Here is a 27951-nt window from a genome sequence, read left to right as displayed (position 1 = left end):
AACTGGTGCTGTCTATAGTAAATGTATTCTGCTCCTGCAATTAAAAAGGTTTTTATTTCAGGATATTTCTAAATGCAGGTATACATCATTTGAGATAGGTGTGAATGCCTATCAGCTTGTCAAATTTCACTTTTCTTTCAGGGAAGTACTTGAATTATCTCTCAGTAGCCCCCTCTGCAATGAGCATGTGTTACTGCAAGAGACAGAAGACTGGATTTACCTCCCAAAACTGAATTTTACATGTGGTCCTTTTGTTTAATAAGTCATTTGTATAAGGAATTCACTGCCACTTATAAGAAATCAGTTTACAAATCACAATAAACTCAATAATATATATTTAAATGTGCATTCTGCGCCAGTTCATTTTGTAGTAATAACTGATTGTACCAGCCCAAGTATTTGCTGATACGATTTGCCTGAAACAACTATATACTTTTATGCCACTGGGTGGCACTACTGCAGGAGGATCAGATACTTTAACAAAATGTTAAGCAGAAGTCGCTCCTGTTAAAGCTCGATTTAGTGCTCCTTGTTTTTTTAAAGGTACAGAACAGCAAGGAATTTCGGGATACAAAATGGCTTCGAATTTCCACTTTTGACGCCAGTTGGTGCTCTCAAGGAAGAATATTTCATTTTACATAACATTTCTCGTGTATTTTCACGCATAAAAACGGAACGATGTTTAATTCATGTTTGGCCCGTGTCAACTCCGGAGCTGCAGTTTATAAGACTTTCATCTGTTCCAACTTAAAGTGCTATCGGGGACCGAGACACCATCACCAGGTCGTTACAGTCGATGCTTCTGGGTTATACTTCCGGAGAACCACAAATTTAAACCGGAGTTTCAGCCAGGTGCACAGGAATACATGTTTTGGGCAGTATTCGTGCCACAGGCTGACTCCTCATAGGACTCTCTTGAAACTTCAGGGCAAGGACACGAGAGCATTTCTGCAAGGTCTCATCACTAACGACGTGGAGAGTTTGACGGGGGAAGAGGGCAGAAAGGCGCTCTACACCCATATGCTGAACATTCAAGGGAGAACTTTATTTGATATTATTTTGTATAGGTAAGAGTGCCTGTATTATATTTTATAAAATCAATTCAGTAACCTTCACTGTGAACAAAATCTATACCTAACATTAATCATTCAATTATAGCAAAACAGCGGCGCGGTACCTTTCTTAACTCAAAAACATAACATTCTACCACATTTCTCATCCTTGACTATAAGTCTAGTATAAAGAAGATAAATGCCAAAAATAAAATTCTAAACTAATTTACAAAATAGTACAACAAAATGTACCATACTCGCAAAGCTGCTTTTTTTTCACCCCCCCCCCCAAAAAAAAAAAAAAAAAAAAAAATCCTTAATAGAACTAAACGTCATGTTACTCCATCGTTCGCCTTACCTCGTTTACAATTAACTACCACGACGTTGGGACGTAAGGTAATACTTTACGCAGTAATATTTTCACCTATATTTCATAAATAAATTAATTTCTGTGTTATTAAAACGACCCATTAAAGCTAACAACATAAAAAGTGCAGAATGTTCTATTTGAGTGTGTGAGTTGTGTACCATAACCGCAAGTCCCGACATGTTTATATCATTTCAAGTGAGAACCGCATGCCATGCTCCGTGTTTCTCTTTATGAAACCCCAATGTTCATGTGCATGTTGTGATAACTGCAGTAAAACCTGTGCTTATTCCAAATGCTGTAAAACGTGGCAGAGGTTAAGATTGTTATTGTGTTTGTGTGTGTGTGTGTGTGTGTGTGTGTGTATATATATATATATATATATATATATATATATATATATATATATATATAAATAAATAAATATAATTTTGTTTCTGTTCAAGAAAATATATTGCTGTCCTTAACTTAAAAAATAAATAAATAAGGTTGTTTTCCTGGCGCTCTCCATAGACTCTCAGGGATGCACCAATTACACTCCATTCTAGACTACCTCATTAGGAAGTAGTAGAAGGACAAACACAACAAAATACATAGATTGTGACATTGTTTATTGTTTGTTTTTGTTCTTTTTTCTTTTTAACGTTGGTGAAGTTTGGAGGGAAAGCAGGGGGAAGAGTCGAGCAGCCTATTGCTGGAGTGTGACAGCACAGTATCAGACTCTCTTCAGAAACATTTAAAGGTCTATAAGATCCGTCGGAAGGTGATCATTGAGCCCTGCACGGACCTGTCTCTGTGGGCTGTCCTGCCTTCAGGGCAGCTGGGGGAGAGCGAAACTGCTGTCCCAAAAGTGTCTGGCTCTGACCAGATACTGGTGTGGGAGCCTGACCCTCGAGCTGCAGCAATGGGGTGGAGACTCATTGTGAACAAGCAAGTCAACCCACTGGAGATCCTACCAGCAAGCCAGCTCGGGGGCGCTGAAGCGTATCATAAGCACAGGTATACAATAGGTAAGTGTGGGGAGCTTCCTGAAGAAACATTTTTTCTTGTGTTTCCATTATCCTGGTTGTCTTGAGAACCATGCGTCCAGTGATCATTAAACTGTGTGTTTTATTCAGCTCCTGAGGGTATCGCAGGCATGTTATCTCTTCAGAAGGGTCCTCATAAATGTCATGAACACTGTTACAATACTGCTTCTTGATTTGCTGAGATTTTGTCTGATGACAAATATGTAGATAATGGTGGCATGCTATTTCTTGGCAGGACACAATTGTGAATAACCAAATGACTAATTGATATAAGATTTGCACTTGTGATAGATCTGTTAAGCACTCACCACTTGTTTGTTTCTCATTTTTTGTAACCCTACATGGTAAAAGACTGGTAAGCTTCGCAGATATAGCCCTTCTCTAATTTATGATCTTTTAAAAAAAATACTTTATTCAGTTTGCAGACTGCTTAGTAAACACTCCCAGTGGCTGTGCTGGGTTACTATGTACCTGACTTGCTAAGTATAGCCCCAGGAAGGGAAGGCATATATAGTTTCACCACAAGAAAATGCAATTAATTATAAGTTTTCAGGTACAGTTTAGTTACTCACAATACAGAAAATGTATTGCATTTTAAGGATTCACTTTCCACTTTGAGTTTGTGCTACTCTGTAATTTGCTGTCGTGCTATTGTAAACTGATATTACATTAGTTGTCATTCATTTCAATTATAAACCTGATGGAACATTGGAAACTGCCCCAGCCAATCGAGATGCAGCATTCCCGGTCCTTATCTGCCAGTAAAGGCCCACTAGTGTAAACAAAAAAGCCCCATTCCTGTGTTTTTAAACAAGCAATATGAATCTGTATTAAAGTAAACAAAAACAAAATCATGCATAATAAGGTTTTGAGTTTGTAACCACACCACAATAAGGTAAGGCTGAAATAGTACTTTTCAGCTACTGGTTCATCTCCTCTGGTTTGTTCCTGCAGGGCTGCCTGAAGGTGTAAAGGACCTTCCTCCTGGGGGAGCCCTGCCTCTGGAGTCCAACCTGGCCTACATGAACGGTATCAGCTTTATCAAGGGCTGCTACATTGGGCAGGAACTGACTGCCAGAACCCACCACACTGGCGTGATCCGGAAGCGCCTCATGCCTGTACAGCTGACAGAGCCTGTCGCAGCCCCCGAGGGTGCTGCCATCCTCACTGGAGGTGGGAAGTCTGCAGGGAAACTCCGTGCCAGCCTCGGAGTCCAAGGCCTGGCACTCATCAGACTAGCTCAAGCCAACGAACCGCTTTTTGTTCAAATGTCGGACAACACTCTTCTGCAGCTGAAGGCTTCAGTGCCTGACTGGTGGCCAAAATATGATAAACAGTAGTGATTTATGACTTAAAAAAATAAATAAATAAAAGTTAATATGGGTACTCGCACACATTGTATCTTTGGGAAAAGCTGTAAAAACCAATTGGCAACAGGGAAGTTCAAGAGAAACACCACATACTGTACAATAAATGCATATCCACTAAGCATTTTCTAGAACTATTTTTAAAAGTTGCAACACTGATTACTGATAGAAGCTATAGCTGAAATGTTTGTCTTTTTATGGTATGTATATTATTTATTCTGTTTTATATGTTCCTGTTTTGAGTGCTTATTATTTAATTAGGCATTGAGTCAGTGGCTGAGGTGGGATTTGAACCAGGGACCTTCTGGTTACAAGCCCTTTTCTTTAACCACTGGACCACACAGCCTTAGTGTAACCAGAAGGTCCCCGGTTCAAATCCCACCTCAGCCACTGAATCATTATGTGACCCTGAGCAAGTCACTTAACCTCCTTGTGCTCCGTCTTTCGGGTGAGACGTAATTGTAAGTGACTCTGCAGCTGATGCATAGTTCACACACCCTAGTCTCTGTAAGTCGCCTTGGATAAAGGTGTCTGCTAAATAAACAAATAATAATAATAATAAGGGAATGTAATACTAAACATTATCTACCAGTAATGGCATATCCCACAAAAGCACGATACATGCCCCGAGTAGGGTGTGTTTGCTGTATTTCTTGTTATAAATATTCAGTGTACAACTTGATTTGCAGTGAAATATGTTTGTTTTAAAAAAAGAGGCAAGTACCTTTTTCAGATGAATAATATATTAATGCTTTACAGATCACTATACAATTTATCAACGTGCTTATGAAAGTTTGTATGTATTGTTTTCATTTGAGTGTTTGTAAAAATGGGCTGGTTAAGTTCACAGTTTAAAAATGCTTGCTTTTGAATTGTATTTGGTTTTGGTCTTTATTGAAACAGAAAAGTATTAAACCTCCTGTATGTCATTCATTTGATCATAGTAATGAAGGAAGTTATGGAGTGCATTTACTTTATAATATGTTTTGCTTTGGAATTAATGGTGAAATGCTTTTGGCTATGCAAAATCTAATCTAAACTTTGCCAAAATAATATTGCATGAATTATTTATTTATTTTTACCCTTTTGGGGCGGTGTGAGCTCCAAAGCGGTTATGGATAACTAAGAAGCTGTGTTTTTTGTTTCTTGAATCCCACTGAAGTTAATACAGGCTCCCATATGTGAGAACAATGGGTTACAATCTGTTCTCTAAGGTAAATGCAAAACTATACAGCATGACATACATGTGTACATACACTCAGGGTTTAGGTGCCAAAGTTACTATAAGCCTATTCTGCTGGAAAGTTAATAAAAAGCTGCAAAATAAGTATTTGGTGTATTTGCACTGTGCAATAAGCACACTGAAGCCACAGTTAATTATTGTGCAGCATTCATACATAATTAACATCCTTTAGAGAGGTACAGGCCGATACCTTTCTGCTGGGGTTTCTATTTGGTTATAGGATCTGACATTCCTCAGCAAGCATGCCTTAATTTGAGGTAACTGTTCTAAAATGAGCTTTTGTGGCATCATGGCTTGCCTTGAAACAGCTACTGATATGGCAGTTGTCACAATACGTCTGCTCTTGAAAATTACTGATTGTGTGCATTCAGCCATTCTTTGTCTACATTACAGACAACCTGCTCAACAGTAAGTTAATGTCCTGACTCCTAACAAACAAGGTAATTTTCTTAATTTAGTTTTCACATTTCTTTAGCTGTGTATTTTTGTTTTGTTTGATTTTTATTTATATTATATTTTTTTTACATACAGTTACCCATTTATTCAGTTGGGTTTTTACTGGAGCAGTCTAGGTAAAGTACCTTGCTCAAGGGTACAGCAGCAGTGTCCCAACCTAGGATTGAACCCACGACCCTCTGGTCAAGAGTCCAGAGCCCTCACCACTATTCCACACTGCTGCCTGTACTGACTTTGTACTGATATTGTACTGACTAAGAATACATAATGTACTGTGAAACCGCAGTACTCTCATAAGAGAGTGGGGAGCTACACAGGATACCTACTTTGCATAGATATGCTATCAATTTGAAATTCAACTTCACTATATGTAAAATGTAACATGAATTTAGTATACTACCTAAATACCCAATAGAAATGTATTGAATTTGTCAGTGCCATGAAATTATTGATTAAAAAATGTGCTGGCAATTAATTGCTAGCAACTATTGCTAGAAGTAATTGCTAGCAATAATTGCCAAGTGTAAAACCACCCTAACGATAGCATACTAAAGTACAACTGACAAACTGCCTCTTTAAATGTTGTACTGCTTCCTTATTTTATTCTCTACATTTTTAAATAGCCCACATACGTGTGTGTGTGTGTGTGTGTGTGTGTGTGTGTGTGTGTGTGTGTGTGTGCAGCGATTTTGTTAGTACATTATAGTGACAGTCATTTCTTATTACACGCTTTATCTTTTAAAAAAGTGATTGGCTGATTCTGCCACACACACAATCTTCTATCACAAAAATGGTTTGTTTAATAGTCTCATAACTTTTTTTTAGGGAAGAAAGTGTACTAGCCATTTCCCTGTAAACACTCGTCTGTAGCTGCGGTGTTATCCCCGTTCTCTGGCCTTGATTGGGCAGTTTAGTGGGAGGTAAGTAATCGACAAATACTATATGCGAAGGGCTGTGCAATTATTTTTTTTCGACGGGTTTGATTGGTGAGGGCGGATTATTGCAGCGGTAAACCTGGCGCGGCGTTTACCCGGGTAGGAGGGCGGCTTGAGGGGGGATGTCTGTTGCTGTAAACAGAGTGGGGATCTCATTTTGAGAGAAGAAATAGAAGTGAGAGCAGGTCAGGACGAGATAAAAGTACAAAAAGGAAAGAATGAAAAGTTGATGGTTTGGAAAAGAGATGGTAGGTAAACATAGTTGGTCAGAGCGTTCGACTTTATGGAAGGTAGGTCGAGTTTTTATTATAGGTTTTCATTTTTGTGACCAATTAAATTTCGAACTACTGTTTTATCATTTTCCGTGGTGTCATTGTTATTAATATTGTCGGTATTCAATTACCTTAAATTAAATTTGTTTTGTTAGAAACCCCAATTTAAAAGTCTAAGAACTGAGTAATGTGGTTTTCAGTCAGTATCGTCAATTTTAAAAAAAACTAATTTTAAATGCATGTACTTTTTTAAATGCAATAAACATTTGAAACTTTTGTCAACATTGGTAGTTTGATAATATCATCAATCAGACACAGGCTAATAAACAATAATGCTTATTAAGAAGCCAATATAAATAAAGATTGGTTATCGTTTGAAATAAGATGTTGAACTCCAGAGACTTGTCTTTATACAAATATTCAATCAATTTACATGTGACAGCCGTCTTATGTGTACTAGTAACAGATTTTACATGACTCGTAGCACTGTGTGTAACAATCAGATGTTTTTCACTGCCTGCAATGGCTGTGGTGATTTTATTAGCCCCCCCTAAAGGGCACTACTATTAAGAAACTAAAGTTTTAATTATCATTACCAACTCTTTTAGCACGAATTTCCATTGTTTAGTTCAAGTTTTGCAACTTTTCTGACGTGTAGGTGTTTTAGGTCGTCATAGTTTTGAGTTCCCCCAAAGCTCTTGCTGGAAGCTTGCTTCAGAGGAAATATTCCTGGTAAACCAGAGCTCAACCGAGCAAAGTGTTCTGTCCGGGAAAGAAACCATGGTATATTCTAAATTAGGAGATGCTAAGTGTGTACAGCTATTTAAAATACAATTGAATCACGTATTTCCACTTTACCCATGTGTTCAATATGAATACTAGTGGTTGTTTCAATACAGTAAACATACATATTAGACTGTAACTACAAAAGGTTCAGCTACTCGAGATAAACATGTGTCGAGTGACAGCTGTGCAAATTCACAGATGTTTTTATTTGTAGTTTGAGTTCGTACAAGGTACATCTCGAGGAACAGTCATATTACCGGTACTGCACAGTTATATATTAGATTAATTTTTTTAAAACAACTAGAAGAATGTCAATTTAAAAAATAACAGATGCACTGAGATACCCCAAGCTACTGCTGGATTCTTCTGGAAAACACGAAATCTTTGCATTCTTTTTAGAGCGATATGTAGCGCATTCTTTAAAGTTATCCACACAAATTGCAATCTTCACTTTGCCTCTGTCTGTCTTAGTTATTTCACTCAGCTGCAAGTTCTAAAATATAAATACATCGCGATTAAAACCCACGGAACAGAACAGTGAGGTTGTATGCCTGTTGCATTTCCTGCTCTCATATCGCCATTTAAAAGTGCATTTCCTGTGAACAATCCAGAAGGTGCAGAACTAATGGCAGCTGGGATTGCAAATTGAGCTCTGGATAAAAACAAAAACTGCACGTTTTACTGGTGTAAATCGAATACTTTTGTCAAATCTTGCTTAGGGGCGGAGTTGTCAGCAGTGCATAGAGTGATTTGTGCAGGACTTTTCCAGCAGCGTGGTAAACATTTGCATCAAATATCTAGAGAGTCTGTACGGTTTATGTTTGCGGTAAAGACCGCTCAAACAAAATCGTATGGTCATTTATGTTTTTATAAAATATAATTTTTATTGCAGTACACTATAAAGATATTGCAATTGCAAATAGCTTTTGAATGTCTGTATCGTATAATGTTTTTCTCACTTAATTTGGTGTAGACACCTTTGGAGATACCAAATAAAAGCAAAACCAGACACACTGCCGCTACGCTAATCGATTTAACAAACCCCCGAGTTTGCTACTTATTTTTTCACGGTGGGCGCAACAGGTTGTGCATCGATTAAGCTGGCTCCCTTGTTCTGTAATTAAAAGCATTCCGCCATTTAGAACAGCGATGCTTGGCAATACTTTTTAAAAACATGCATTCAGGTTACTGTAAAACAGTAGTGATATTTGAGAGAACCGTGTTTGATACAGTACCCAGTAGGTTAAATGTTACACCAAATCACTTTAAAATAAACGAGTTTCAGACCCCGTATCTTCCAAACTGCACTCTGAGATCACAGGATGCGGGGCTGCTGGTTATTCCTAGGGTCAACAAAAGCAACATGGGAGGTAGGGCTTTTTCTTGTAGAGCTCCTAAATTAAGGAATGCTCTGCCTTTGTTTGTCAGGGATTCTGAGGCCGTTTCAGTTTTCAAGTCAAGACTAAAAACGCACTTTTATAAAATGGCTTTCTTATCTTAGTGGGTTTTAATGTAACTTTAAAATTGCTGCTTTTGTATTATTATGTGTGTACTGTTAAAGTGGTCTGACTGGCAGTTGTATGTGTGACATGCTATACAAATGTATTGTGGTTTGTGCTTTTTTTGTGCGATGTACTGTACAGTGATTGGCGATACTTTTGTATAAAACGTGCTAAATAAATGCAATGAAAACTTGCAGTAGGAGGCAGACGTTTTGAGCAGTCAGTCCCCTCTTAAATAAACTGACCATCCACTGTGCAGTAGCTGCATGAACAATTTCTAACAAATTAGTAAACTGGTCAGGATAGATTCAGCAGAAGCCTGAGTTATCAAATTCCTTGCACCTGGTCATTTCAATAATGTACCGAAACAAAGGTACTGTAGTTCAAAAAATATAGGACTGGTTGTAGGACTACTGGTGCAGTGTGAGTTTCTACCCAATATCTTATGTGCTTGTGTTGATTTAATACTGAGTTAATACTGTTTGTTTGACAGTAACAACCACGTTGTGTTTTTTCTTACAATTCAGACACAGTACTACATTTCAGAATATCTTCTGTTCTCTGTTATGTTTTTTTTCCTCCAAATTACATGCCCTTACAGGTGAAAAAAAAGGTTGATAATCTTATCTCTTTGATTTGAGTCTTACTTAAGTTGTGTGACTCTACATTCCTGCTGTGTAAAGTGACCTTGAGTGATTGTCTTAATGTTTGGTCATTCTGCAATAATTGATTGTCCTTAACACCTGCCACAGTGTACTGCTTTTACCATTTTAAATAGTGCTAGAAGCCTTGTTGTTGTGTTGTTGTTTTTTTTTATAAACAAATGCAAATAAATAAAATAAGATCATGAAGAAATACTTTTGAATTTTATGAGTAAGTCAAAATGTGCCTTGTGTGAAAAAATAGTTTTTTTGTGGCCTTTCTATAATTTAACTGCAATAATATTATGCTTTGTATCTAATTATACTGTATATTAAAGATTCTTTGTACACAGACCCCACCACAATGTACTCCAGTGTTTTCTCCTGTGTGTTCGGCATGCAGATTTTCACAGCTTGCTTTCACTTTGCTGTCCATTGTCACAGGCAGTATCAGTCATAGCCTGTTGTGCTACTATGTTTGGATCTCTAATAGAAATAGACTGTGCTGCCTGGTGCAGCCCACAAACACTGCCTTCTTCTAATCTTTGCTGTGTGATTGTAAGGACACACCTGCTTTCTTTTTACAGACTGACGTCGTGTTAAAGAATCTGGATCCCCATACTGCCATGGTACAGCTTTGGAATCGGGATCACCCTACAATATTCACGAGAAGATGGCTAATCCAAGTCTTTCTTTTGTCCACTACAAACAACATGTAATTGAAATCCGATTGGTTATACTCACTTTTAAAAGCTCTGTGCTGTACGAAATTCAGTGTTTTTTTTTTTTTGTTTTGTTTTATCTAATCCGTTCTTGTAGTTAATACTGTGCTCCTTCAGAAATGTTCAATAGAATGTATGCATCTACAGTACATGCGATTTTGGTAGCACAAAAAGGCAATAACAGCCGTACCACTTTAGATTGTGATCTCAGGTTTTGCAAGATGGAGCCTTTTATTTGCCATTTATTGGAGGGGTTTCCAGCTGTTTATATACAGTAGATCTTAAGGTATGGTACAACATACATTATTTTAAATATACTTCAAATACAGTTCCAGTAAGAGCCAGAGTGTTTTTAAAAACAGATCTGAAATGTCTAAACCTCCCTGTCCAATGTATGCTATGCAGCAGTGATGGCTGGTGGCCAAATTAAATGTGGGAGTAGAAAAAAGACAGAGGGCTTAGGTTCCCCTTAAGCTCCCAGCAGCAGTAGAATCTTATTATTGTATTCGGACTGACAGCACTTTTCATATTTATTATTATTATTATTATTATTATTATTATTATTATTATTATTACAGTCAACCCTCTTTATACCGCCATGTAAGAGCCATTGGCAAAAACAGGCAATAAGCAAGGGTGGCATTATATGAGGGTCAAACTTCTGCGCTATGTTTGCAATAAATTCAAACATTTTATTTTTTAGTATGACAATTATTTCCAAACTATATTAATAAACATTAATCTTTTTCAAAACTACTATAGTACAGAAGTCCTTTTGCAGTAGTTTTACAGTTCTGTAGTACAGTTGTCCTTTTACAGTAGTAGTACTAGTACAGTAGTCTTTGACACAACATGCAACAAACACTAATTGTGTCAAATCAACCGAACAAATGTTTTTTAAAAATGTCTAGAGCATTGTCATTTAAGTACAGTAGTTCAAACAGAAAGAAAAAAATGTATGTACTGTACTTACTATGTAGATTCAGACTTTTTTTAAAAACAAAACCAGAAAAAGACTCTGCTTTTAAACATTTCTTAGGTTTAATTTATGCAAAACCTGCACGTAACAAACTTATTTTAGACTGTGTCAAGCCTTTAAGATGAAACAAATCGACACGAGACCTTAGGTACATTAATTGCTGTATGTCTTCAGGATTACAGCCGTCACTCCTTTAAAAAAATCTAAACAATGTAGCCAGAGCTTCACGAGCCTGTAACACGGATGTTGGTTGTGACTGATCCACAGTTGAGACTTCATCATAGTCGTCGTCACCATCATTGCCATCCTCTTCAGCTTGTTGGCCCCGTTTCCCTGCTCGCACGAAATCCAGGTTTACTTCCTCGGTGCTTAATTGACTGTTGAAACTCAGAAACCGACATCATGCAATCATTTGCGATGTTCAGTGCAGTAGCTGCCCTGTTCTTCCTGGTACACAGTGTTGTGTACTTGTGGTTGTTGTCTCCACAATTTCCACTTCTGCTTCTGGCATAGTGTTCACATGCAAGAAACAGTTCTTGATTGCCTGAGGACTAGCGCTATTCCAGGCCATGTGAGTGAACCGTATTGCATCATTCAACATCAAGTTAATTTGCTAAACTTAAAACCAACAAAATAATTCTATACTGTACCGGCAAAAAGAACGTGAAAGTTTACCTGCGCTGGGGAAAGTAAACAAATGTTCCCAGAGATTTGTTCCCAGAGAAAGGAAGTTCTATCATAATATGAAACTTTGAAAATATATCTCGCTTTTCTGACGCTCCCGTGTCCCAATGCCATAGTCATACGGGCGCGCAGTGTCTTCTGGGAATAGTTGTTTATCTGGCACATGCTGAAAGTTTTTTTTCAATCAGCAGAAATGCGGACATAAACTACAACCCCTGTCATCCACGCATGTTTGACCTGCCCTGGATGCATAAAGAACAGCGGCAATGGGGCAAATCAGTGACAATAGGCAAAAACATAAGGCTATGACAGTACTATCTACAATTTTGGCTAGAAGGCGTCGCACCGTGAAAACCGCTTATGACTGGAGACATGCATATATTCACACACACTCAAGGTATTCCATTGGTTTGTAGACAATGTCTGTGCCGATATCTTTAATAGCATTTTAATTAAATTATACCTTATCGCATACGTTTTTATTCACAATGTAGGGAACATACTATGCCGCCCAAATGCTTGTGATGAAAACATGTACAGTATTATATTTTCCCTTCATTGTAAATAAAAACGTTATTTTGTATAATTTCATTAAAACGCTATTAATAATAAATTACTCATGGTCAGGGGTGCTGTTGCTTTCTTTTGTGTGTGTCATGCAGCCTCACTGTGCTGTGTCAGTGGTGAGTATATTAAGTGCAGCCTGTGCTCTGCATGGTGGTTGTTGCTGGGAGTGTAAAAGAGTTAAATCTATTTGTTTCAAAACCTCCTCAGTCTCATTTACACTTTAACTCTTTAAACTCAGCCCCATTCATTTCGGTGCGCTGGCATACATATTACTCGGGCACCATAAAAGCCACCTACCTGGTTCATGGCTTTTTTTAAAGTACAGACCCGTCGCTTTCCAGTGACGTATTCCGTGTGTGTAAGCGGTACTCCTAGCCGGAGCTACGATCGCCTGAAGGTAAGCCTCATCATGTGACAGAGTTCACAGCTTAGGTTTCGTTTTGAATTGCTCCGTCCTTGTAGCAGCTAGACTGAAAGGGGTGGTATTGTTGGAAAGCTTAGAATCTCGACTTTCCAGCAATACCAGCATATGAAAGAGAGAGATGTATCTAGCGGTGTAGTGCTGTGGGGTCTGCAGGGAGCGCTGACCTCTCACTTCTTGGGCAGGAAGAGCACCTCTTCCGTACTTCACGTGTAGAAGTGTGGCGGCTGGGCTGGTGTGTGCCGTGCTCCCTTCAGCAGCATAAATAGAGGCTGCTGGGGGACACCAGCATCCTGCCCTTCTCCCCCCCAGAAAAATTCAGGGGGTTGAGCCTGTAACTCCTCCCCTTCTGGCTCTTGGGATGGCAGCAGCAGGTGAACCAACAGGCATGCTTCCTCTGCTGGTAGCTTGGGTCCTAGGGCTGTGGAAGCCCCGACTTCCCTCTCTTCGGGCTGTGGACGCACAGACTCCTCCCTTTTGGGCTGTGGATGCACCGACTCCTCCCTCTTGGGCTGTGGACGTTCGGGCTCCCCCCACTCAGGCGTAGGACGTTCGGGCTCCTCCCACTCAGGCGTAGGACGTTCGGGCTCCTCCCGCTTGGGCTGTGGACGCTCGGGCACCTCCCGCTTGGGCTGTGGACGCTCGGGCTCCTCCCGCTTGGGCTGTGGACGCTCTGGCTCCTCCCGCTTGGGCTGTGGACGCTCTGGCTCCTCCCACTTGGGCTGTGGACGCTCTGGTTCCTCCCGCTTGGGGTGTGGACGCTCTGGCTCCTCCCGCTTGGGCTGTGGACGCTCAGGCTCCTCCCGCTTGGGCTGTGGACGCTCAGGCTCCTCCCACTTGGGCTGTGGAGGCAAAACCAGCAGGCCTTCTTCCTCTGCTGGTGGAGACGGGGACAGCAGGTACTCCACTGCTGGTGGACCTGCTACCTGGGCTGTTGTTGTGGTTATGACTGCCTCCAGGTAGCTGAGGACCAACTCCACACCTTCCTCCCAGGTGCTTAGGGTGTGTTCCCTCTCGTAAGCCTCCCATCGCTCCCTGTCCATCAACCACAGGAACCGGATGGCTACTGGCATAGAGTGGGCCTCCAGCCCAGCATTTTCCAGGATCCAGTCCCGTAGTTTGATGGCGTCTTCTGCCATTTTTTTTTTTTTTTTTAATCCAAAAATGCGGTTCCTGCTCTGGCCTGAGTCCTGGAGGCGCTGTAGATCCCTTCTCTGGACAGCTGTTAATAGGGTTTGGTTAAAAAAATACCCGACGCTACCCGGGTCTCTCTCTACTACCCAGGTTCCGATTTTATTAATTTGAGACTTTAAGGAAAATGTAGAAAATATGACAAACACGGGTCTCTGGCCGTTGTAATAAAGACAATGTTAAAACAAGCTTTTGCATTAAGCCTTTTCTTAACTGACAGGATATCAATGTTTTACAGAAAACAATAACGCAGCAAGCGGCAAGTACACCTCAATAATAATAACTGTGGTGACTATTCTTCTGAGGAACTAAATCGGAAACATAACAGGGCTCTACAGTGCGACTAATTTGGTCGCATATGTGTGAACGTAAATTTTAATTAAGGCGCACAAGGGTGAGAATTAGCCTGTAACACCGGCACTGCTGCTGACAGTGCCGAGTCATTGAATACCCAGTGCCAAGAGGCTTATGCGAATGTGTGCTGGCAATGTGTAAATACACTACCTTTAGAGTAAATACAAATACATAAAATGTGGTTATGTGGATATGTTATTTAATCGTAATTAAACCTCATGCATATGTGTGTGCGTGTGTATGTATCAATCAATACGTAATATCCCTAACTCTGATATTATTGAAAACAGTGAACCAAATTTGAACAGATTGTGACTCGTTTGTATACTATAGCATAAAACAAGGCAGGCTGAAAGTTTATTAATGAAGATGCACCCTCAAAATGAGACTGAGCCAGCTGTGAGGTGGAGAAAGGGGAGATGGTGGGAGAATGAAGCAAGATGACAGTGTAAACTGTAAACTATCACTTGCCACTTTTACCATGCTCACACTGCTTATTTGGGAAATAAAAAAATAAAATAAAATAAAGTTTTACCTACCTACCCTGTTGTTGTTGTTTTTTGTCTTCAGTGTAACCAGAACCACACATTTATTTGGCCTTATATAATTAATTATAGTAAAGGTTGGAGTAAAAAATTACTTTATTTTTTCCCCACACACTGAAAAGGTAAACTTGAAAAATGAAAAAATGGACACCCAGCTGTTCCCTTCAGCCTCACTGAGTGGCATTAACAATTCAACATCCTCCAGAGACACAGCTCTCCTCTGCAACAGCCAGTCTGTGTCTGCTGATGATGTAAACCCATCAGTTTCCTTACAAGACTGCAGTGGACACAGGTAAGAACATGTACCAAAGAAAAGTAAAATAGCATTCAGTTACATACTGTTTCATCCTAACTGGGTAAGCGGTTCTCTAGGTAGGCCTATGTGTAAAAATGTAACTTCAACATTTCAAGTTTACCCTTTACAGACTCTTTGTTTCCTACCACAGTGTTAAAGTCTTCTGTCTGGGTCATTCCAGTTTTCGTGCATTGCGCATGGGACGTTTTACAATGTTTAATGCCATAAAAATATAGCTTAGATAAGTAAATATGCCTACTGTAGTTGCTGTCCTTGTGTACTTTTAACCTTATTTCACTTTCAAAAAAATTGCATTTCACCTACAGAAGTAAAACCAAAGCATATGGGGATCAGAAGAAATTTCTCCAAGTAGAGACCAGTTTGGTCACTGTGGCTATTATTATTATTATTATTATTATTATTATTATTATTATTATTATTATTATTATTTAAGCCTACACACAACCACTTTGTGCTATAGTCTTTGGATTGACAATTTAATTTCAAGCAACCTAATGCAGCAAGTATGTAAACTGAACATCACATTTGTTTTTTCCCCTGTGTATTTAGGGCCCAGGTTAACCTCTCCTACTCTGGGAACGGCCCAGATTTGTTTGGACTGGTCTCCAGTATCCTGGAAGATCCAAATGGTTCAGAACACCTGACAGATGGGTAAGCTTCTGCTGTATTTACTTTTCATTCAGCAAATGTTCATCAGTTTCTATAAAGCCTTTATTGATACATGTCTAAAGAAGATTTTTGTCCAAAGTTTTTTTAGGTAAAGTAAGTGCATATACTATGCATGGAAAGCTGCAAAAGACTGGTAGGTAAGGGCAAATGGTAATTCAAAGTGTTGTAAAATATCCTTGGACTCAAGTATACTGGTGTGTCATTGCCTGAGCAAATTTGTTTGTTTGAAAAAAATATATTGGATCTATATATATATTAGGGCTATCAAGCGATTAAAAAAAAAAGCGATTTAACATTTTTAATCTTAGTTAATCGCGGTTTTAATTGAATATTTAATTGATACAGTTACTGCATCCATCTCATTCAAGTTTGTTTTATTACTGATGCTATAATAATAATAATATTTTAAGTGCTGCTTATTACCTGTAACTAGGGGTCTACTTAAATCACGGTAAATTTACATATTTTTCACGGATAGGTTATGGAATAAAATTAGGATTTCGCGGACCTGTTTAAACATTAAATAAACCTAAGTAGAAAATATTATAAAAGCCTAAATATAGTGAAACTTGCTTTGTTACTAAAATGGAGTGCTGTCATTTGTTAAAGGCAAGCATGCAACATCCCCCAGCAGTTGCTGCCAACATTTTCTGTCTGGTGTGGGCTAGACCATATATTGAGACTGCACGTCTGCATCCACTGAATTAGTTGGAAGTGTAAGGCATAGCTTTGCCAAGTTATACAAATGTGGAACTATATTAGAAACCAGGGTTCTCCCCAGGAATTCTGTACAGCCAGGCGGCAGAACGTCATAGCCAGAAGCACTTTTAACAGAAAAATAAACTTGCCTTACCTTAAATATATAATACGACAAAGAATATAAATAATGTGTTGACTATATCTGGTTGTGCTTTTTTATGTTCTACGTTTTCTTTTGCATTACTGTTTTTTATTATGGTAAATTACCGTGCTTGTCTACGATTTGACTGGGGAAAGATAACATAGGGTTACTAGAGTTCACAAAAAACCGGTAACCTTTCCACTTCCTTTTTAGCTTAATTATGGCGCTTATTGCTTCATTTAAATGGTTTTCTTTATGTTAAGTTTTCTATTTGTTTTTCGCTATTCTCTTTTTTTTTTTATGTAACTTCATTTTAACCATGTTTTACACAACAGTACTCACACACGTTTGGTCACCATCATAACTGTTGCATGAAACCGGAGTGTAATAATCCAGCACCTCTGCACTTAAGCATTTGTATGTCAGCTGACAACAGGTGATATTCCATCACGCCTTTCTTATTAAAGGCGTATAGCTTCTACAAATGAACCCCCAATATCTCTCACAAGCACCTGGGTACATATTGTTACGATATCACAACAAAAGGAATATGCTTTTTTTTTGTACCGGTGTGTTTGAACTGCTAAATCACAATGGAGTCAGTTTATTACTCACCTTAATGCATTTCAAATTATACTGTATCTTATCAATTTCCTTTTTAAATCTTTGCGGTCCTATGTCGGACCAGGTCAGACATTACAATTTTCCCTTTCCGGTCCGACGTCATCAAAAAGACATAAAGCAGAGGTCTCTAGTCATGTTTTCTCCGGTAAAAGCCGAGAAAACCATTCAATGGCCGAGTGAGACCGATAGGAGCCGAGAAAAGCCGGAGGAAAAAGAAAAAAGGGCGGATCTGAGCAATACACATAGCCCCGGCACCACAGAGATAACACGACCATAAACAAACAAGATAGCTGCTTCTGAATCTAGGGCTCAAAGAATATCACAGACATTTGCAGAGCTTTTTGAGATGTTATAATAATAAAATAATGACTTGGATCACATTATTGAGGAGTTTGATGATAAAACGAGTGACCAGGAGATGATTTATCAGTATGCACGACCTATGAAGAAGTATGTGAAAAATACAGGGAACAAGGGGTGGGGCGGGCCTGGACATGCAGTACTGAGTGTCCTGTTGATATGCAGTGCCTTTTAAACCTGTTTTACAGTGGGGGGAAAAAAATACTTTTAAACAGCGCTTGTGAAAATAAATTGTACCTGACACACTGAATAAATGGACCGCAAAGGGTTAAAGGGTATCCTTACTGATGTATTTAATTGCTGTTAAAAAAAAAAAAAATCTCTTTTTTCCATCCATCCATCCATCTATTATCTGTAACCGCTTAATCGCTTAATTCTATAGAGGGTCACTGTGAGCCGTAGCCTAACCCGGCAGACACGGCGCAAGGCAGGACTGCACCCTGGATAGGACGCCAGTCCATCGCAGGGCAACTAAGGGGCAATGTAGAGAGGCCAATCTACTCTTTCTTTTATTAACTTAATTGTCTAAATCAAACAAAGCATTCATTTAATAATGGTTGTACTCTCCTTAATTGTAAATACTATATATATATATATATATATATATATATATATATATATATATATATATATATAAATATATATATATAATAAACATACTGATGCACAATGAAAACGCAACAGTCTAAGTTTTACCTCAATAGCTCATTGGGCACATACATAATGTTATTTGCATTTTAAATAGTGAGCAGATAGGTTTCTTGATTGTTCGAGTAGTATTGTTCCTTGGGATAACAAAATCCTGAGCTCAAGTCATGTGATTTCATAAAAACGCCAGGTGCTCAGTGTTTGGTATTTGAGTTGAGTTAAAACTGCCAAAATGAGTTGATTTAAGAATCTGTATAAATAGCCATTCAAAAAGACATGATTTTGATTAACGCAAGAACAGTGAAAGATACGACCATGCCCCGCTTGAGTAATAAAGATCCCCTGGTTGTTGTCGGCATGTTTGAAGACGGCCTGTCTGAGAGTGAGATGTTCTGCTTCAACAATCAGCAGACTAGTCCAGAGAAACCAGGAAACCGGCTCTGTGAGGGACAGGCCTTGTCCTGGAAGGCAGAGGGTCACCACACCAGCCCAAGAACGTTATGCTGACTGTTACGTTGTTCAAGCCAACCGGTGGGGCGGTGAAATTGTGATGTGGGGAGGAATCTCTTAACACAAAAACACCTTTAGTGCAGATTGAGGGCAACCTTGCTGCTCAGTGATACATTGACGAAGTCCTTGAGGCAAGGGTTTTGTTCTTGCAAGCCAATCCGGAAGTGTCGATTTTTTTTTTCCAGCAAGAAAACAATGTTGAGGTCTTGCCATAGCCAGCTTTTTCTCCTGACCCGTCCAGTAGAACATCTGTGGGACCATATTGCCATTGTCATCCACAGGAGACAACCTTCACCAGCTGGCTGCAGTTGCACAGGAAGAGTGGCTGAACATCCCACAGCAGTCTATCCAGAGGATGATCAGGCCTATGTGTCAACGCTGCCAGGATTGTGCTAATGCTCAGGGAGATCATACCCAACACTAACTTTGTAATGTTTTCATTTTGACAGTGTGTCATGTTTCATACTGAAAACTTATCATGATTCTTTGATCTGTATTTATGTTCACATTTTCTGTGATTTGTTTGCTATGTGATTTAAAATATTTGATTAACCCTTTGCGGTCCATTTATTAATCGCGCGTCAGGCACGTCACGTCTAATTAATTTTCACATGCACAGTTAATTTTAGACGTGCTGCTTAAAAGTATTTTTTTTCCACAGTCAAACGGGTTTAAATGGCCCTGCATATCAACAAAGCACTCACTAGGCATCTCCAGCCCCGCCCCACCCTTTTGTTTGCTATAGCATTCACCTATGTAAGAAATAAATAATAGTAATAATAATAGTCGTACATACAGATCGATCATCTCCGGATCACTCGTTTTATCACCAAACTCCTCAATAATGCGATCCAAGTCATTATTTTATTACTATAACATCTGAACAAAGCTCTGCAAATGTCCATGATAGTCTCTGTGCGCTGCCAGCTTGTTTACTATGAACGCCCTGTTATCTGATACCTGATACCATGTATGACTATTCATGAGATACGCCTTTTTTTTTTTTTTTTTTTTTTCGACTTGTCTCGGCTCCTGTCGCTCCCACTCGGCAATTGAATGGTTTTCTCGGCTTTTTCCGGAGAAAAAACGACTAAACACCCGTTTATTGCGTTGCTATAATGATGTCGGACCCAGTCCGACAAAGGACCTGTGAGGAATAATTGCAATGTCGGACCCAGTCCGACAATGGACCGCAAAGGGTTAAGCGCTTTGTTATAGTCCTTTATGAAAGGTGCTATATAAAATGAATATTATTATTATTATTATTATTATTATTATTATTATTATTTTATGCTGTGACTTTTTTTATAAAGAAAAAAATGTGTAGTAACAGTGCTATCAAAAAATATTTTTGTCACTTGCAGATGTTCTTGCCCTGGCAGCTGCCATTAAAGAGCAGGCTATTTTCACTCGCAAAGCCCGCACTGCTTTGTGGTGCGCCCTCCAGATGACCTTGCCAGAAAACAGCGCTGGTGCCACAGCCCAGCCGGCAGAGCTTGAGAAGGCACTACAGGAGCTGTGCAGTCCTGGGCAGGGAGAGACCAAGGATGCTCTAAAAGCCACAGAGTTTCCAGGCCCAGAGAGGAAGGGGGCTGAACCAATAGTGCATCAACAAGTGGAGCAAAAAGAGGAGAGGCCTTGGGCCAGCAAGAACAAGGGAGAGGAAGAGAGGGGAGAGTAAAGACATTGAGGGTTGAAAAGTTGAGAGTGGCACACTATGGAAAATCTCTTGCCATTGGAGCAAAATCAGTTAAGCTTACTGGCTAACCCTCCACACCATACCCACCCAATGATAAAATAAACATTTCAGATTAACTACATTTATTATTATTATTATTATTATTATTAATTTCTTAGCAGACGCCCTTATCCAGGGCGACTTACAATCGTAAGCAAAAGCATTTAATATTGGCTCATCTACATTAGTTGTCTACAAAATTCTTCTTAAAGGTGTTACTTGTGTAAATGGTTTGTATGGAAGGTGGAAGCATGAAATGTGCTGCAGGATGTCCCTCTTCAAAAGGAGATTGCACATCTCACTAACATACTTTGTGCCTGGCTTGTTTTAAATTTTTTTTTTTTTTTTTTTTTTTTTGAGGCAACAATATAGAAGAAAACTATACCAAACTGAATTTTCAGTTTTGGTTCTGTGTTATACAACAGTAATATATAATGAGAGACAGCCAGTTGTTTGTTGCTGTCTAGCAGGTCACTACTGTAATGCATCCCTTTTCTAACTTGACCTCAATTGCATTGTTTAAAGGGTGGAACAAAACATCTTAAACAAATAACCACATTTCAAATTCTTCCAAAGACACTAGTATGCAATAAACCAGGATTTCATCTTTTGTAAAGTGTCAAAAAAAAAAAAAAAAAAGTTGCAGTATCTGAATGTAACTGGGTCATTTTTCAACACATTGATTTTATTATTATTATTATTATTATTATTATTATTATTATTATTATTATTATTATTATTATTATTATTATTATTATTATTATTATTATTTAACTGCTGAACAGCAACGGAACATCTACTGTTAGTTTCCATAATGCCCACTTTAGTTTAGACTCTAAACATGTAATGCAGTATTTCTTTATAGAAACTAGCTATAAAAGAAATTAAACGGTATAGTTAATGATGTACATGTGGTATTAGTTAATGATAAAAATTGATACTCAGGATTAGTACTTAGACCTACTAACACCTTGTGGTGGGTAAAAAAATGATATTTGACTTAGTACGCACTTAAATTATTATTTTATAACTTATATTATTTTAAGGGAGTACAGTTTTCAGAAGCATTCCATATTTATTTTAATGACTAAATTGTGTGTTAAAAAAAAAAAAAAAAAAAAACCTTTCAGGAAAATGTACTAAGTGTTTTTTGCCAAACCTTTCTAAATAATCAGATTTAACTATTTACTCAGGAAATATATTTAATATTTAGTTTTTTGTTTTAGTTTTAGTTTTTGCGTGCAAGGTATTTTCAGACAGCTAACTCTATACTAAGTTACCAAAGCTACTATTGTTTAATGTAGTAGCATTTATGATCAAGTTTAGATAGTCTTTGTACTTTGGCTTAGACAATCACTAGATTTGTATGTCTTAAAACATGCAATGTGAATGTAGGAAAAAAAATGAAGATCAAGAATGGAGAAAAATTATGAACAGGTCAAAGTTTCTTAGCACACTACTCAATACTGTATTGGAAAGTTTTGATGGTTTAATAATTGTCACACTGTTAGATTTTTTATTTGATATTACTAACCATTGGTTTTGGCACTTTAGTAATATGTTTGAAAACAGGATTGCATGAGAGTCCTGGATAATTAATAAGAAATGAATAATGTGTAAAAAAAGGAGGAAAAACGAAGTCGTAGGGATTGATATGAAAAATACATGAGTTGACCTTTTCAGGATGTACCTGTAATCTGCTCACATGCACATTGCATCAGTTTATCCACACTTTAATTTTTTTTAAATGGGTTCATTGGTAATTATAATTAATTAACAAGTTGATTTGATATAGTGTTAATAGCATTCATTTATGTTTGATACCTGGGAGTTTTGTATGAGTTTGGGGGGATGGTTAGAACAAGGTTTAATGTTCAATGTCTCTAAACGATCATTTAGTTTGTTTTTCTTCTTTACGTTTAGCACAGGAAGTTAGAAGTGTTTGCTCTACCTCGTTTTGGCATTCAGTTAAGGTTACAAGTCAACCTCTCATGAATTGCTTGCAAATAATCAAGCCATGCTTTTTGTTTGTTGTGGAAGTGTCTGTCACCTCTGGGCCTTGTTACAGGCTTCTGTTAGGTTTATATAAGAACTGAAACTTGTGTAAGCATCCCTTCTAGACAGTACCAATAACTGAACCACTACTTGACCAAATAAATAACAAATATTATCATTATAATTTATAAAGATGTCATAAAGCTTATCACAGATGTTATATACATTACCTCTAAGCCAGTAATGTTATTAAGTTAACTTTTTTTTTTTTTTTTTACTAAAACTGGGAATATAACATTGTAAAGTGTTTATTGTTTACTCTGATCTGTTTCTTGGAAATTGATTTAGCAGATGATTATTAATATTGTTTGTAAGATATGAGTGCTTCCTGAATAGAGGCAACAAAATGTTGATTTTCTTGTGGATTGGGAATGTGTTTACGATGTGTGTTTTGTTTGTTTCTTTGGGTAATTTTATGTGGTTTTTGCTATAGATGTTTTAACATTTACTAATACTTTAATTTGAATAAGAGTATATTCCATTATATGATAAGCAAGCCTTTTAATAATTTCCCAAAACGGTAGAACTGTGTGAACACTAAATTCTAGAGCCTTCATATGGCTCAGTCCGTGCTACCAGCTGTTATTTAAAACAAGAGCATTGTGATTGCTGAGGTGTTTTGTTTATTTGTATCGAAGCAACTCACCAGTTTGGTGTTTATTACAGTAAGCGGCAGCACAGTTAACATGTAGCATGTTAGTTTTACTTTATGTAAAGTAATAATATACCTCTAGTAAATTGGATATTCAAAGGGCATGTGACATTGCAGCAAACATGGAGTTTCTAAGATGATGATCTGGGATTAAGAAAACAGATGTACAATTCTCATGTTTCATTTCTTTCTTGTTTACTGGTCTGATTGGAAATGTGTGTGGGCTTTTTTTTTTTTTTTTTTAAATCGCCTTAAATCTAATCGTGTTAACTCCAGGTTTTAATTGGACACATTTTTCCACACTGGCATTAGGTCTGAAATAAGTTTTTATTTTTTTGTTTTAAAATGAATATTTATTGCCCTTTAGGAAATACAAATATATTGCATATGCTTAACGGTATTAGAAATATGCCTAATGAGGTATGTCAATAATCCATACTGGAACCTTCGCAGTTTCCATGGATTTATGTGACCCAGGGGTGAAGTAACTGCAGTGGTTGTCTGTCATCCAGTAGTGTCTTGGAGTGAAACATGTCATTTGGAAATGCTAATATATATATATATAAATATATATATATATATATAGCTGTGCAGGACAAGGCAACTTCTAGATTGTTGGTGGCTGGATTCTTAAGTCTCGTAAGTGACCATTCTTAGTGCAACATTGCATAACCTTTTCATACACTTTCGAAATGGAATTTTGATACTTTTTCTAAATGGAATTTAAAAAAAAGGCTTATGTTTTAAACTATGTATTAACTGTTAATTTAAGGGCTGTTTTTGAAAAATGTTTTTACATAGTTTTGAAACACTTTTAAATGTGTGGGTTCCCCCCCCCCCCCCCCCAAATTTAGGAAAAAAGTTAAGGAGATTTTGAAACAAGTGAGAAAAGCTTAGTTTAATATAGACCTTGTAGTTTGAATTGGCGGGGGTCTTGATCAGGCTGCTTTTAGGTTTTGAGTAAGTAAGATGTGCTGAATGATGAGGTCACTGATCTGGTAGTGAGCAGAGCTTTTGCTTTCTCAGAAGGGGAGTGGAGGTTTTACTTTACATCTGTTGATACAAACCCCAGCAGTAGTTGTGTGGTGTTGTTATTGTTGTTTTTTTTTTGGGGGCAAAATAATAGAGTATTAAAATAGTGACTTGCATCAGAGGGCTAAGTGATTTAGCACGCATTTGTTTTCATTTTTCGTTTTTTTTTCCCCCATTTTTTTTTTTCTTTCTCCAGGCTGTGGTTAAAGAAAAGAACTTGTAACCGGGAGGTCACTGGTTCAAATCCTGGCTCACTCACTGACTCACTGTGTGACCTTGAGCAAGTCACTTAACCTCAGTGTGCTCTGTCTTTCAGGCGAGATGTTGTAAGTGACTGCCGCTGATGCATAGTTCCCACACCCTAGTCTCTGTACGTTGCCTTGGATAAAGGCATCTGCTAAATAATAATAATTTATAAATGAAAGTGTTCCTTCAGAATTGTGGGTTGGGGTCAGGCACACAAGGTTTTGGGTTTTTGACCACGTCGTCCCCACAAACTTGGGTGACCATGGTCATGCCCTATGCTATTTATTATAAGGGGAGTTTGAAACAGGACAGTATGAGAAGAATTGTTTGTAAACCTCTGTCTCTGTTGGAGGCAATCGTGCACCTTTCACAAGCATTAAATGTGTTCTGTTTTATGTCAGGATATTTTATTCCTGATTAGCAGAGGGACATTCATCTTGTCTGTTTTGTATCCTAAACCAGTTTTGTTGGTAGATGTTGCATTGCAGAGTCTTAACCCCGATCATCATTGCAACTCTATGGCAACAGGGTAGTATTAGAGTTTTTTTAGCATTTTGTGGTCATTTGATTGTAATTATCTAGACTTTATTGTGTGTGTGTGTGTGTGTGTGTGTGTGTGTATATATATATATATATATATATATATATATATATATATATATATATATATATATATATAAAATACATGCATGCATATTATTAATGTATTACCAATGTGTACTCTCTCTAATCAGTCAGGTGAATTTATAATTTTACTAAAACTAAACGTTTTGTTATTTTAGATGGTAGAATTCACATCATTGAGGGTTGCCTTTTAGTTTTGTACATCCAGATTAGGAGACTTTGTACTGGAATTTTTCTAATTTTGAGGTCATTACAGACAGTTGTACTTACTATCAAACTGTTCTATTTCTAAGCATGCATTTTGTGTTTATGTATTTATTTCTCAGGTGATTTACAGTACTAGTGTAGCAGCAATATGTGGTAGCCCAGACAGTGAAGAAAAAAAATCACATACAGAAAAAGTGACTGGGCTAGTGTATTGGTTTGTGTGATGATCCAGTAAAAGACAAATTAGGGGTTTAAATGAAGTCTCTTCAGTGCCTAAGAAGACCCATATTGTTCATTCTGGGACAGGAGCAAATGTGAATGTATTAAGGTTGCAAACTACACACATGCTACACTGTCGCTGTAAGTGTGCTGTGCTGTGCTGTTAGTGCCCTTGCATCGCTCAAGTACTACCAATATGGTTTATCTATTTTATTTTATGTTATTTTATTTTTATATTGGTTGCATTAATAAACCAGAATAGTATCTTCAGTATTTTGCACGATACATTTCAAATAACAGAATGAATGTAGCTCACTCCACTGTGTCATATTTCTGTTAGCACTATGAAATTAAGTCTTGTAGTTTATGGATATTATTTTGTGTTTGTTTTAATGTGGTTTCTTGTATACAAATGTGATTTAAAGAAACTGTATACTGAAAGGGAAAAATACTTCCTACATTGGCAAATAAATGCTTACTGGTGGTTGTTTTTTTTTAAAAAAACACAAGAGCCAATTTATGCTCAATTTATGATATAGCGTTCCAATCTCTGATCCACTTGACAAGGGGCCTACGCTCCTGCTTACACTGTAAGCGAGACTCCAAACCACAATTGCAAACCCGCCTTTAGGATTTATGTGGATTGCTGTGAATCATGGGGTAAATATTGACTGTGCTACGTTTAAATAACGGAATAAAAAAAATTGCAACAAATGATACAGAAAAAGCAAACAGCAACTTGGTTGGGATGTTCGGTGATATTGAGTATTGCTTTTATGAACCGAGTTTATTATGCACTTTTAATAGTCAAACACAAACAACAATACATATACAGTATATTGACTTTTATAACATCAGTACAAATGGATAAATAAGCAGAAAAAAGTAACAGGAACAAGTTAAAGAGGTGCAACCAAAAAAAAAAAAAGTGGTATCAAGTACACAGAAGGGCAATTTAGAAAAAAAATCTGGACAGATCTTTAAAAAAAAAAAAAAAAAAAAAAAGTGTACAAATGCTGAAAGAAATATCTAGAAACCTGGTTTATGACATTCTTTACCACAAGTTGTTTAGCATATCCGGTTCTGTGGATATATGGAAGAACCTGTTTGTATGTACGTCCGTCTTTCGCACTTACATCTGTACACTGGACGTAGGTCAAGGTGATTTGCTTTTTTCATGACACTGATAGCTATAATTTTGTATCTCAAACCGTATGGAAATACTTGACTCAGTAGTTGAAATCACCATATGTTACTGTGATGGTATCATTTTTGCCTTCAAAAACTTAAGATACACTTCTCGTTATGTATTCCGTGTTCTTTTTACAGAATGTCACTCACTTATAACAGATTGACTGATACACTGTCCTTATATATTTTCTTCACAGCGCCACACTGAAATGTATGGATGGGTCAGAATGAACAGCTGTCTAACAGCAGCACTTGCTTGGAGTTATTTCATGGATTCATACAAAATCTGACTCAGAAGTTACAAAGATTACATTTTAGTATCAGATACAGTAGGTGACTGTTTATTAGTGTTCATTTAAATGCATATTTCCTAACATTGAAAACAAGTAAACAATACATTTTTTACATCTATTTGATCGTCAATTAACATAACACAGAAATAAAAGTTTCATGGAATCTTTGGTAAAGAATAAATTCAGGGTGTGTCAAGTTTAAATGTGTGAAACGTTTAAACTCAGAGATAACAGGTCTTTAAATAATTCAGTATCTTAATCGTTTGCTTTGTTACGTAAACAGTTTTGTAATGTATTGGTAATGGTTTAAATGAGTGGACATCATGCAGCATTCATAACACCATAATTCTGCAAAAATATTCATAATAACTTTGAAAACTTATTAAAAACAAAAATTATTGATATTGAAAATTGTCAGTTTTTGTGACTAGTAGCAATCAACATTCAATGTAATTTTTGAGATCTATTAAATGATTTTTGCATGATTTTAGTAACAATTGTTATCACCATGTTAAGTTTCTTATATGTATGTTTTGTCAGTTTTCAATGTGATTATTGTAATGCAATGTGAGAGGTAGGGGTGGCTTTGTCTATAGTTAGGGGAGCAGTCATCT

At 37.5% G+C, this 27951-nt stretch overlaps 1 protein-coding gene and 1 long non-coding RNA gene across 3 annotated transcripts; both read left to right on the top strand.

The window, feature by feature from the left end:
• Positions 1–519: 519 nt before the first annotated feature.
• Positions 520–5157, top strand: LOC117394835 (putative transferase CAF17 homolog, mitochondrial). The gene is made up of 3 exons (XM_033993466.3): positions 520–1067; positions 2074–2429; positions 3402–5157. Exons 1-3 carry the CDS (start codon positions 679–681, stop codon positions 3785–3787), a joined length of 1131 nt encoding a protein of 376 aa, XP_033849357.2. The 5' UTR covers positions 520–678; the 3' UTR covers positions 3788–5157.
• Positions 5158–6362: 1205 nt separating this feature from the next.
• LOC131724823 (uncharacterized) lies at positions 6363–25417 on the top strand. 2 transcript variants are annotated; one of them, XR_009320332.1, is made up of 5 exons: positions 6363–6738; positions 10237–10364; positions 15235–15404; positions 15978–16079; positions 19362–20109. It is a non-coding gene; the product is annotated as an uncharacterized LOC131724823 (long non-coding RNA). The 2 variants fall into 2 exon arrangements; XR_009320331.1 differs by lacking the exon at positions 19362–20109 and adding an exon at positions 20445–25417 and having other exon boundaries at positions 6364–6738.
• Positions 25418–27951: the final 2534 nt, after the last annotated feature.

The sequence above is a fragment of the Acipenser ruthenus genome, chromosome 3 (assembly GCF_902713425.1).
Source record: "Acipenser ruthenus chromosome 3, fAciRut3.2 maternal haplotype, whole genome shotgun sequence".
Lineage (NCBI taxonomy): Eukaryota > Metazoa > Chordata > Actinopteri > Acipenseriformes > Acipenseridae > Acipenser > Acipenser ruthenus.
Note: the sequence above shows the minus strand (reverse complement) of the source record. Positions and strands in the feature narration are given on the sequence as shown.

Bases quoted from the DNA above. Each gene is read 5' to 3' on its own strand.
- LOC117394835 (XM_033993466.3), top strand. From the start codon at position 679: ATGTTTAATTCATGTTTGGCCCGTGTCAACTCCGGAGCTGCAGTTTAT. The intron at 1,068-2,073 runs GTAAGAGTGCCT...ACGTTGGTGAAG, and splicing joins TTTGATATTATTTTGTATAG to TTTGGAGGGAAAGCAGGGGG. The intron at 2,430-3,401 runs GTAAGTGTGGGG...TTGTTCCTGCAG, and splicing joins TAAGCACAGGTATACAATAG to GGCTGCCTGAAGGTGTAAAG.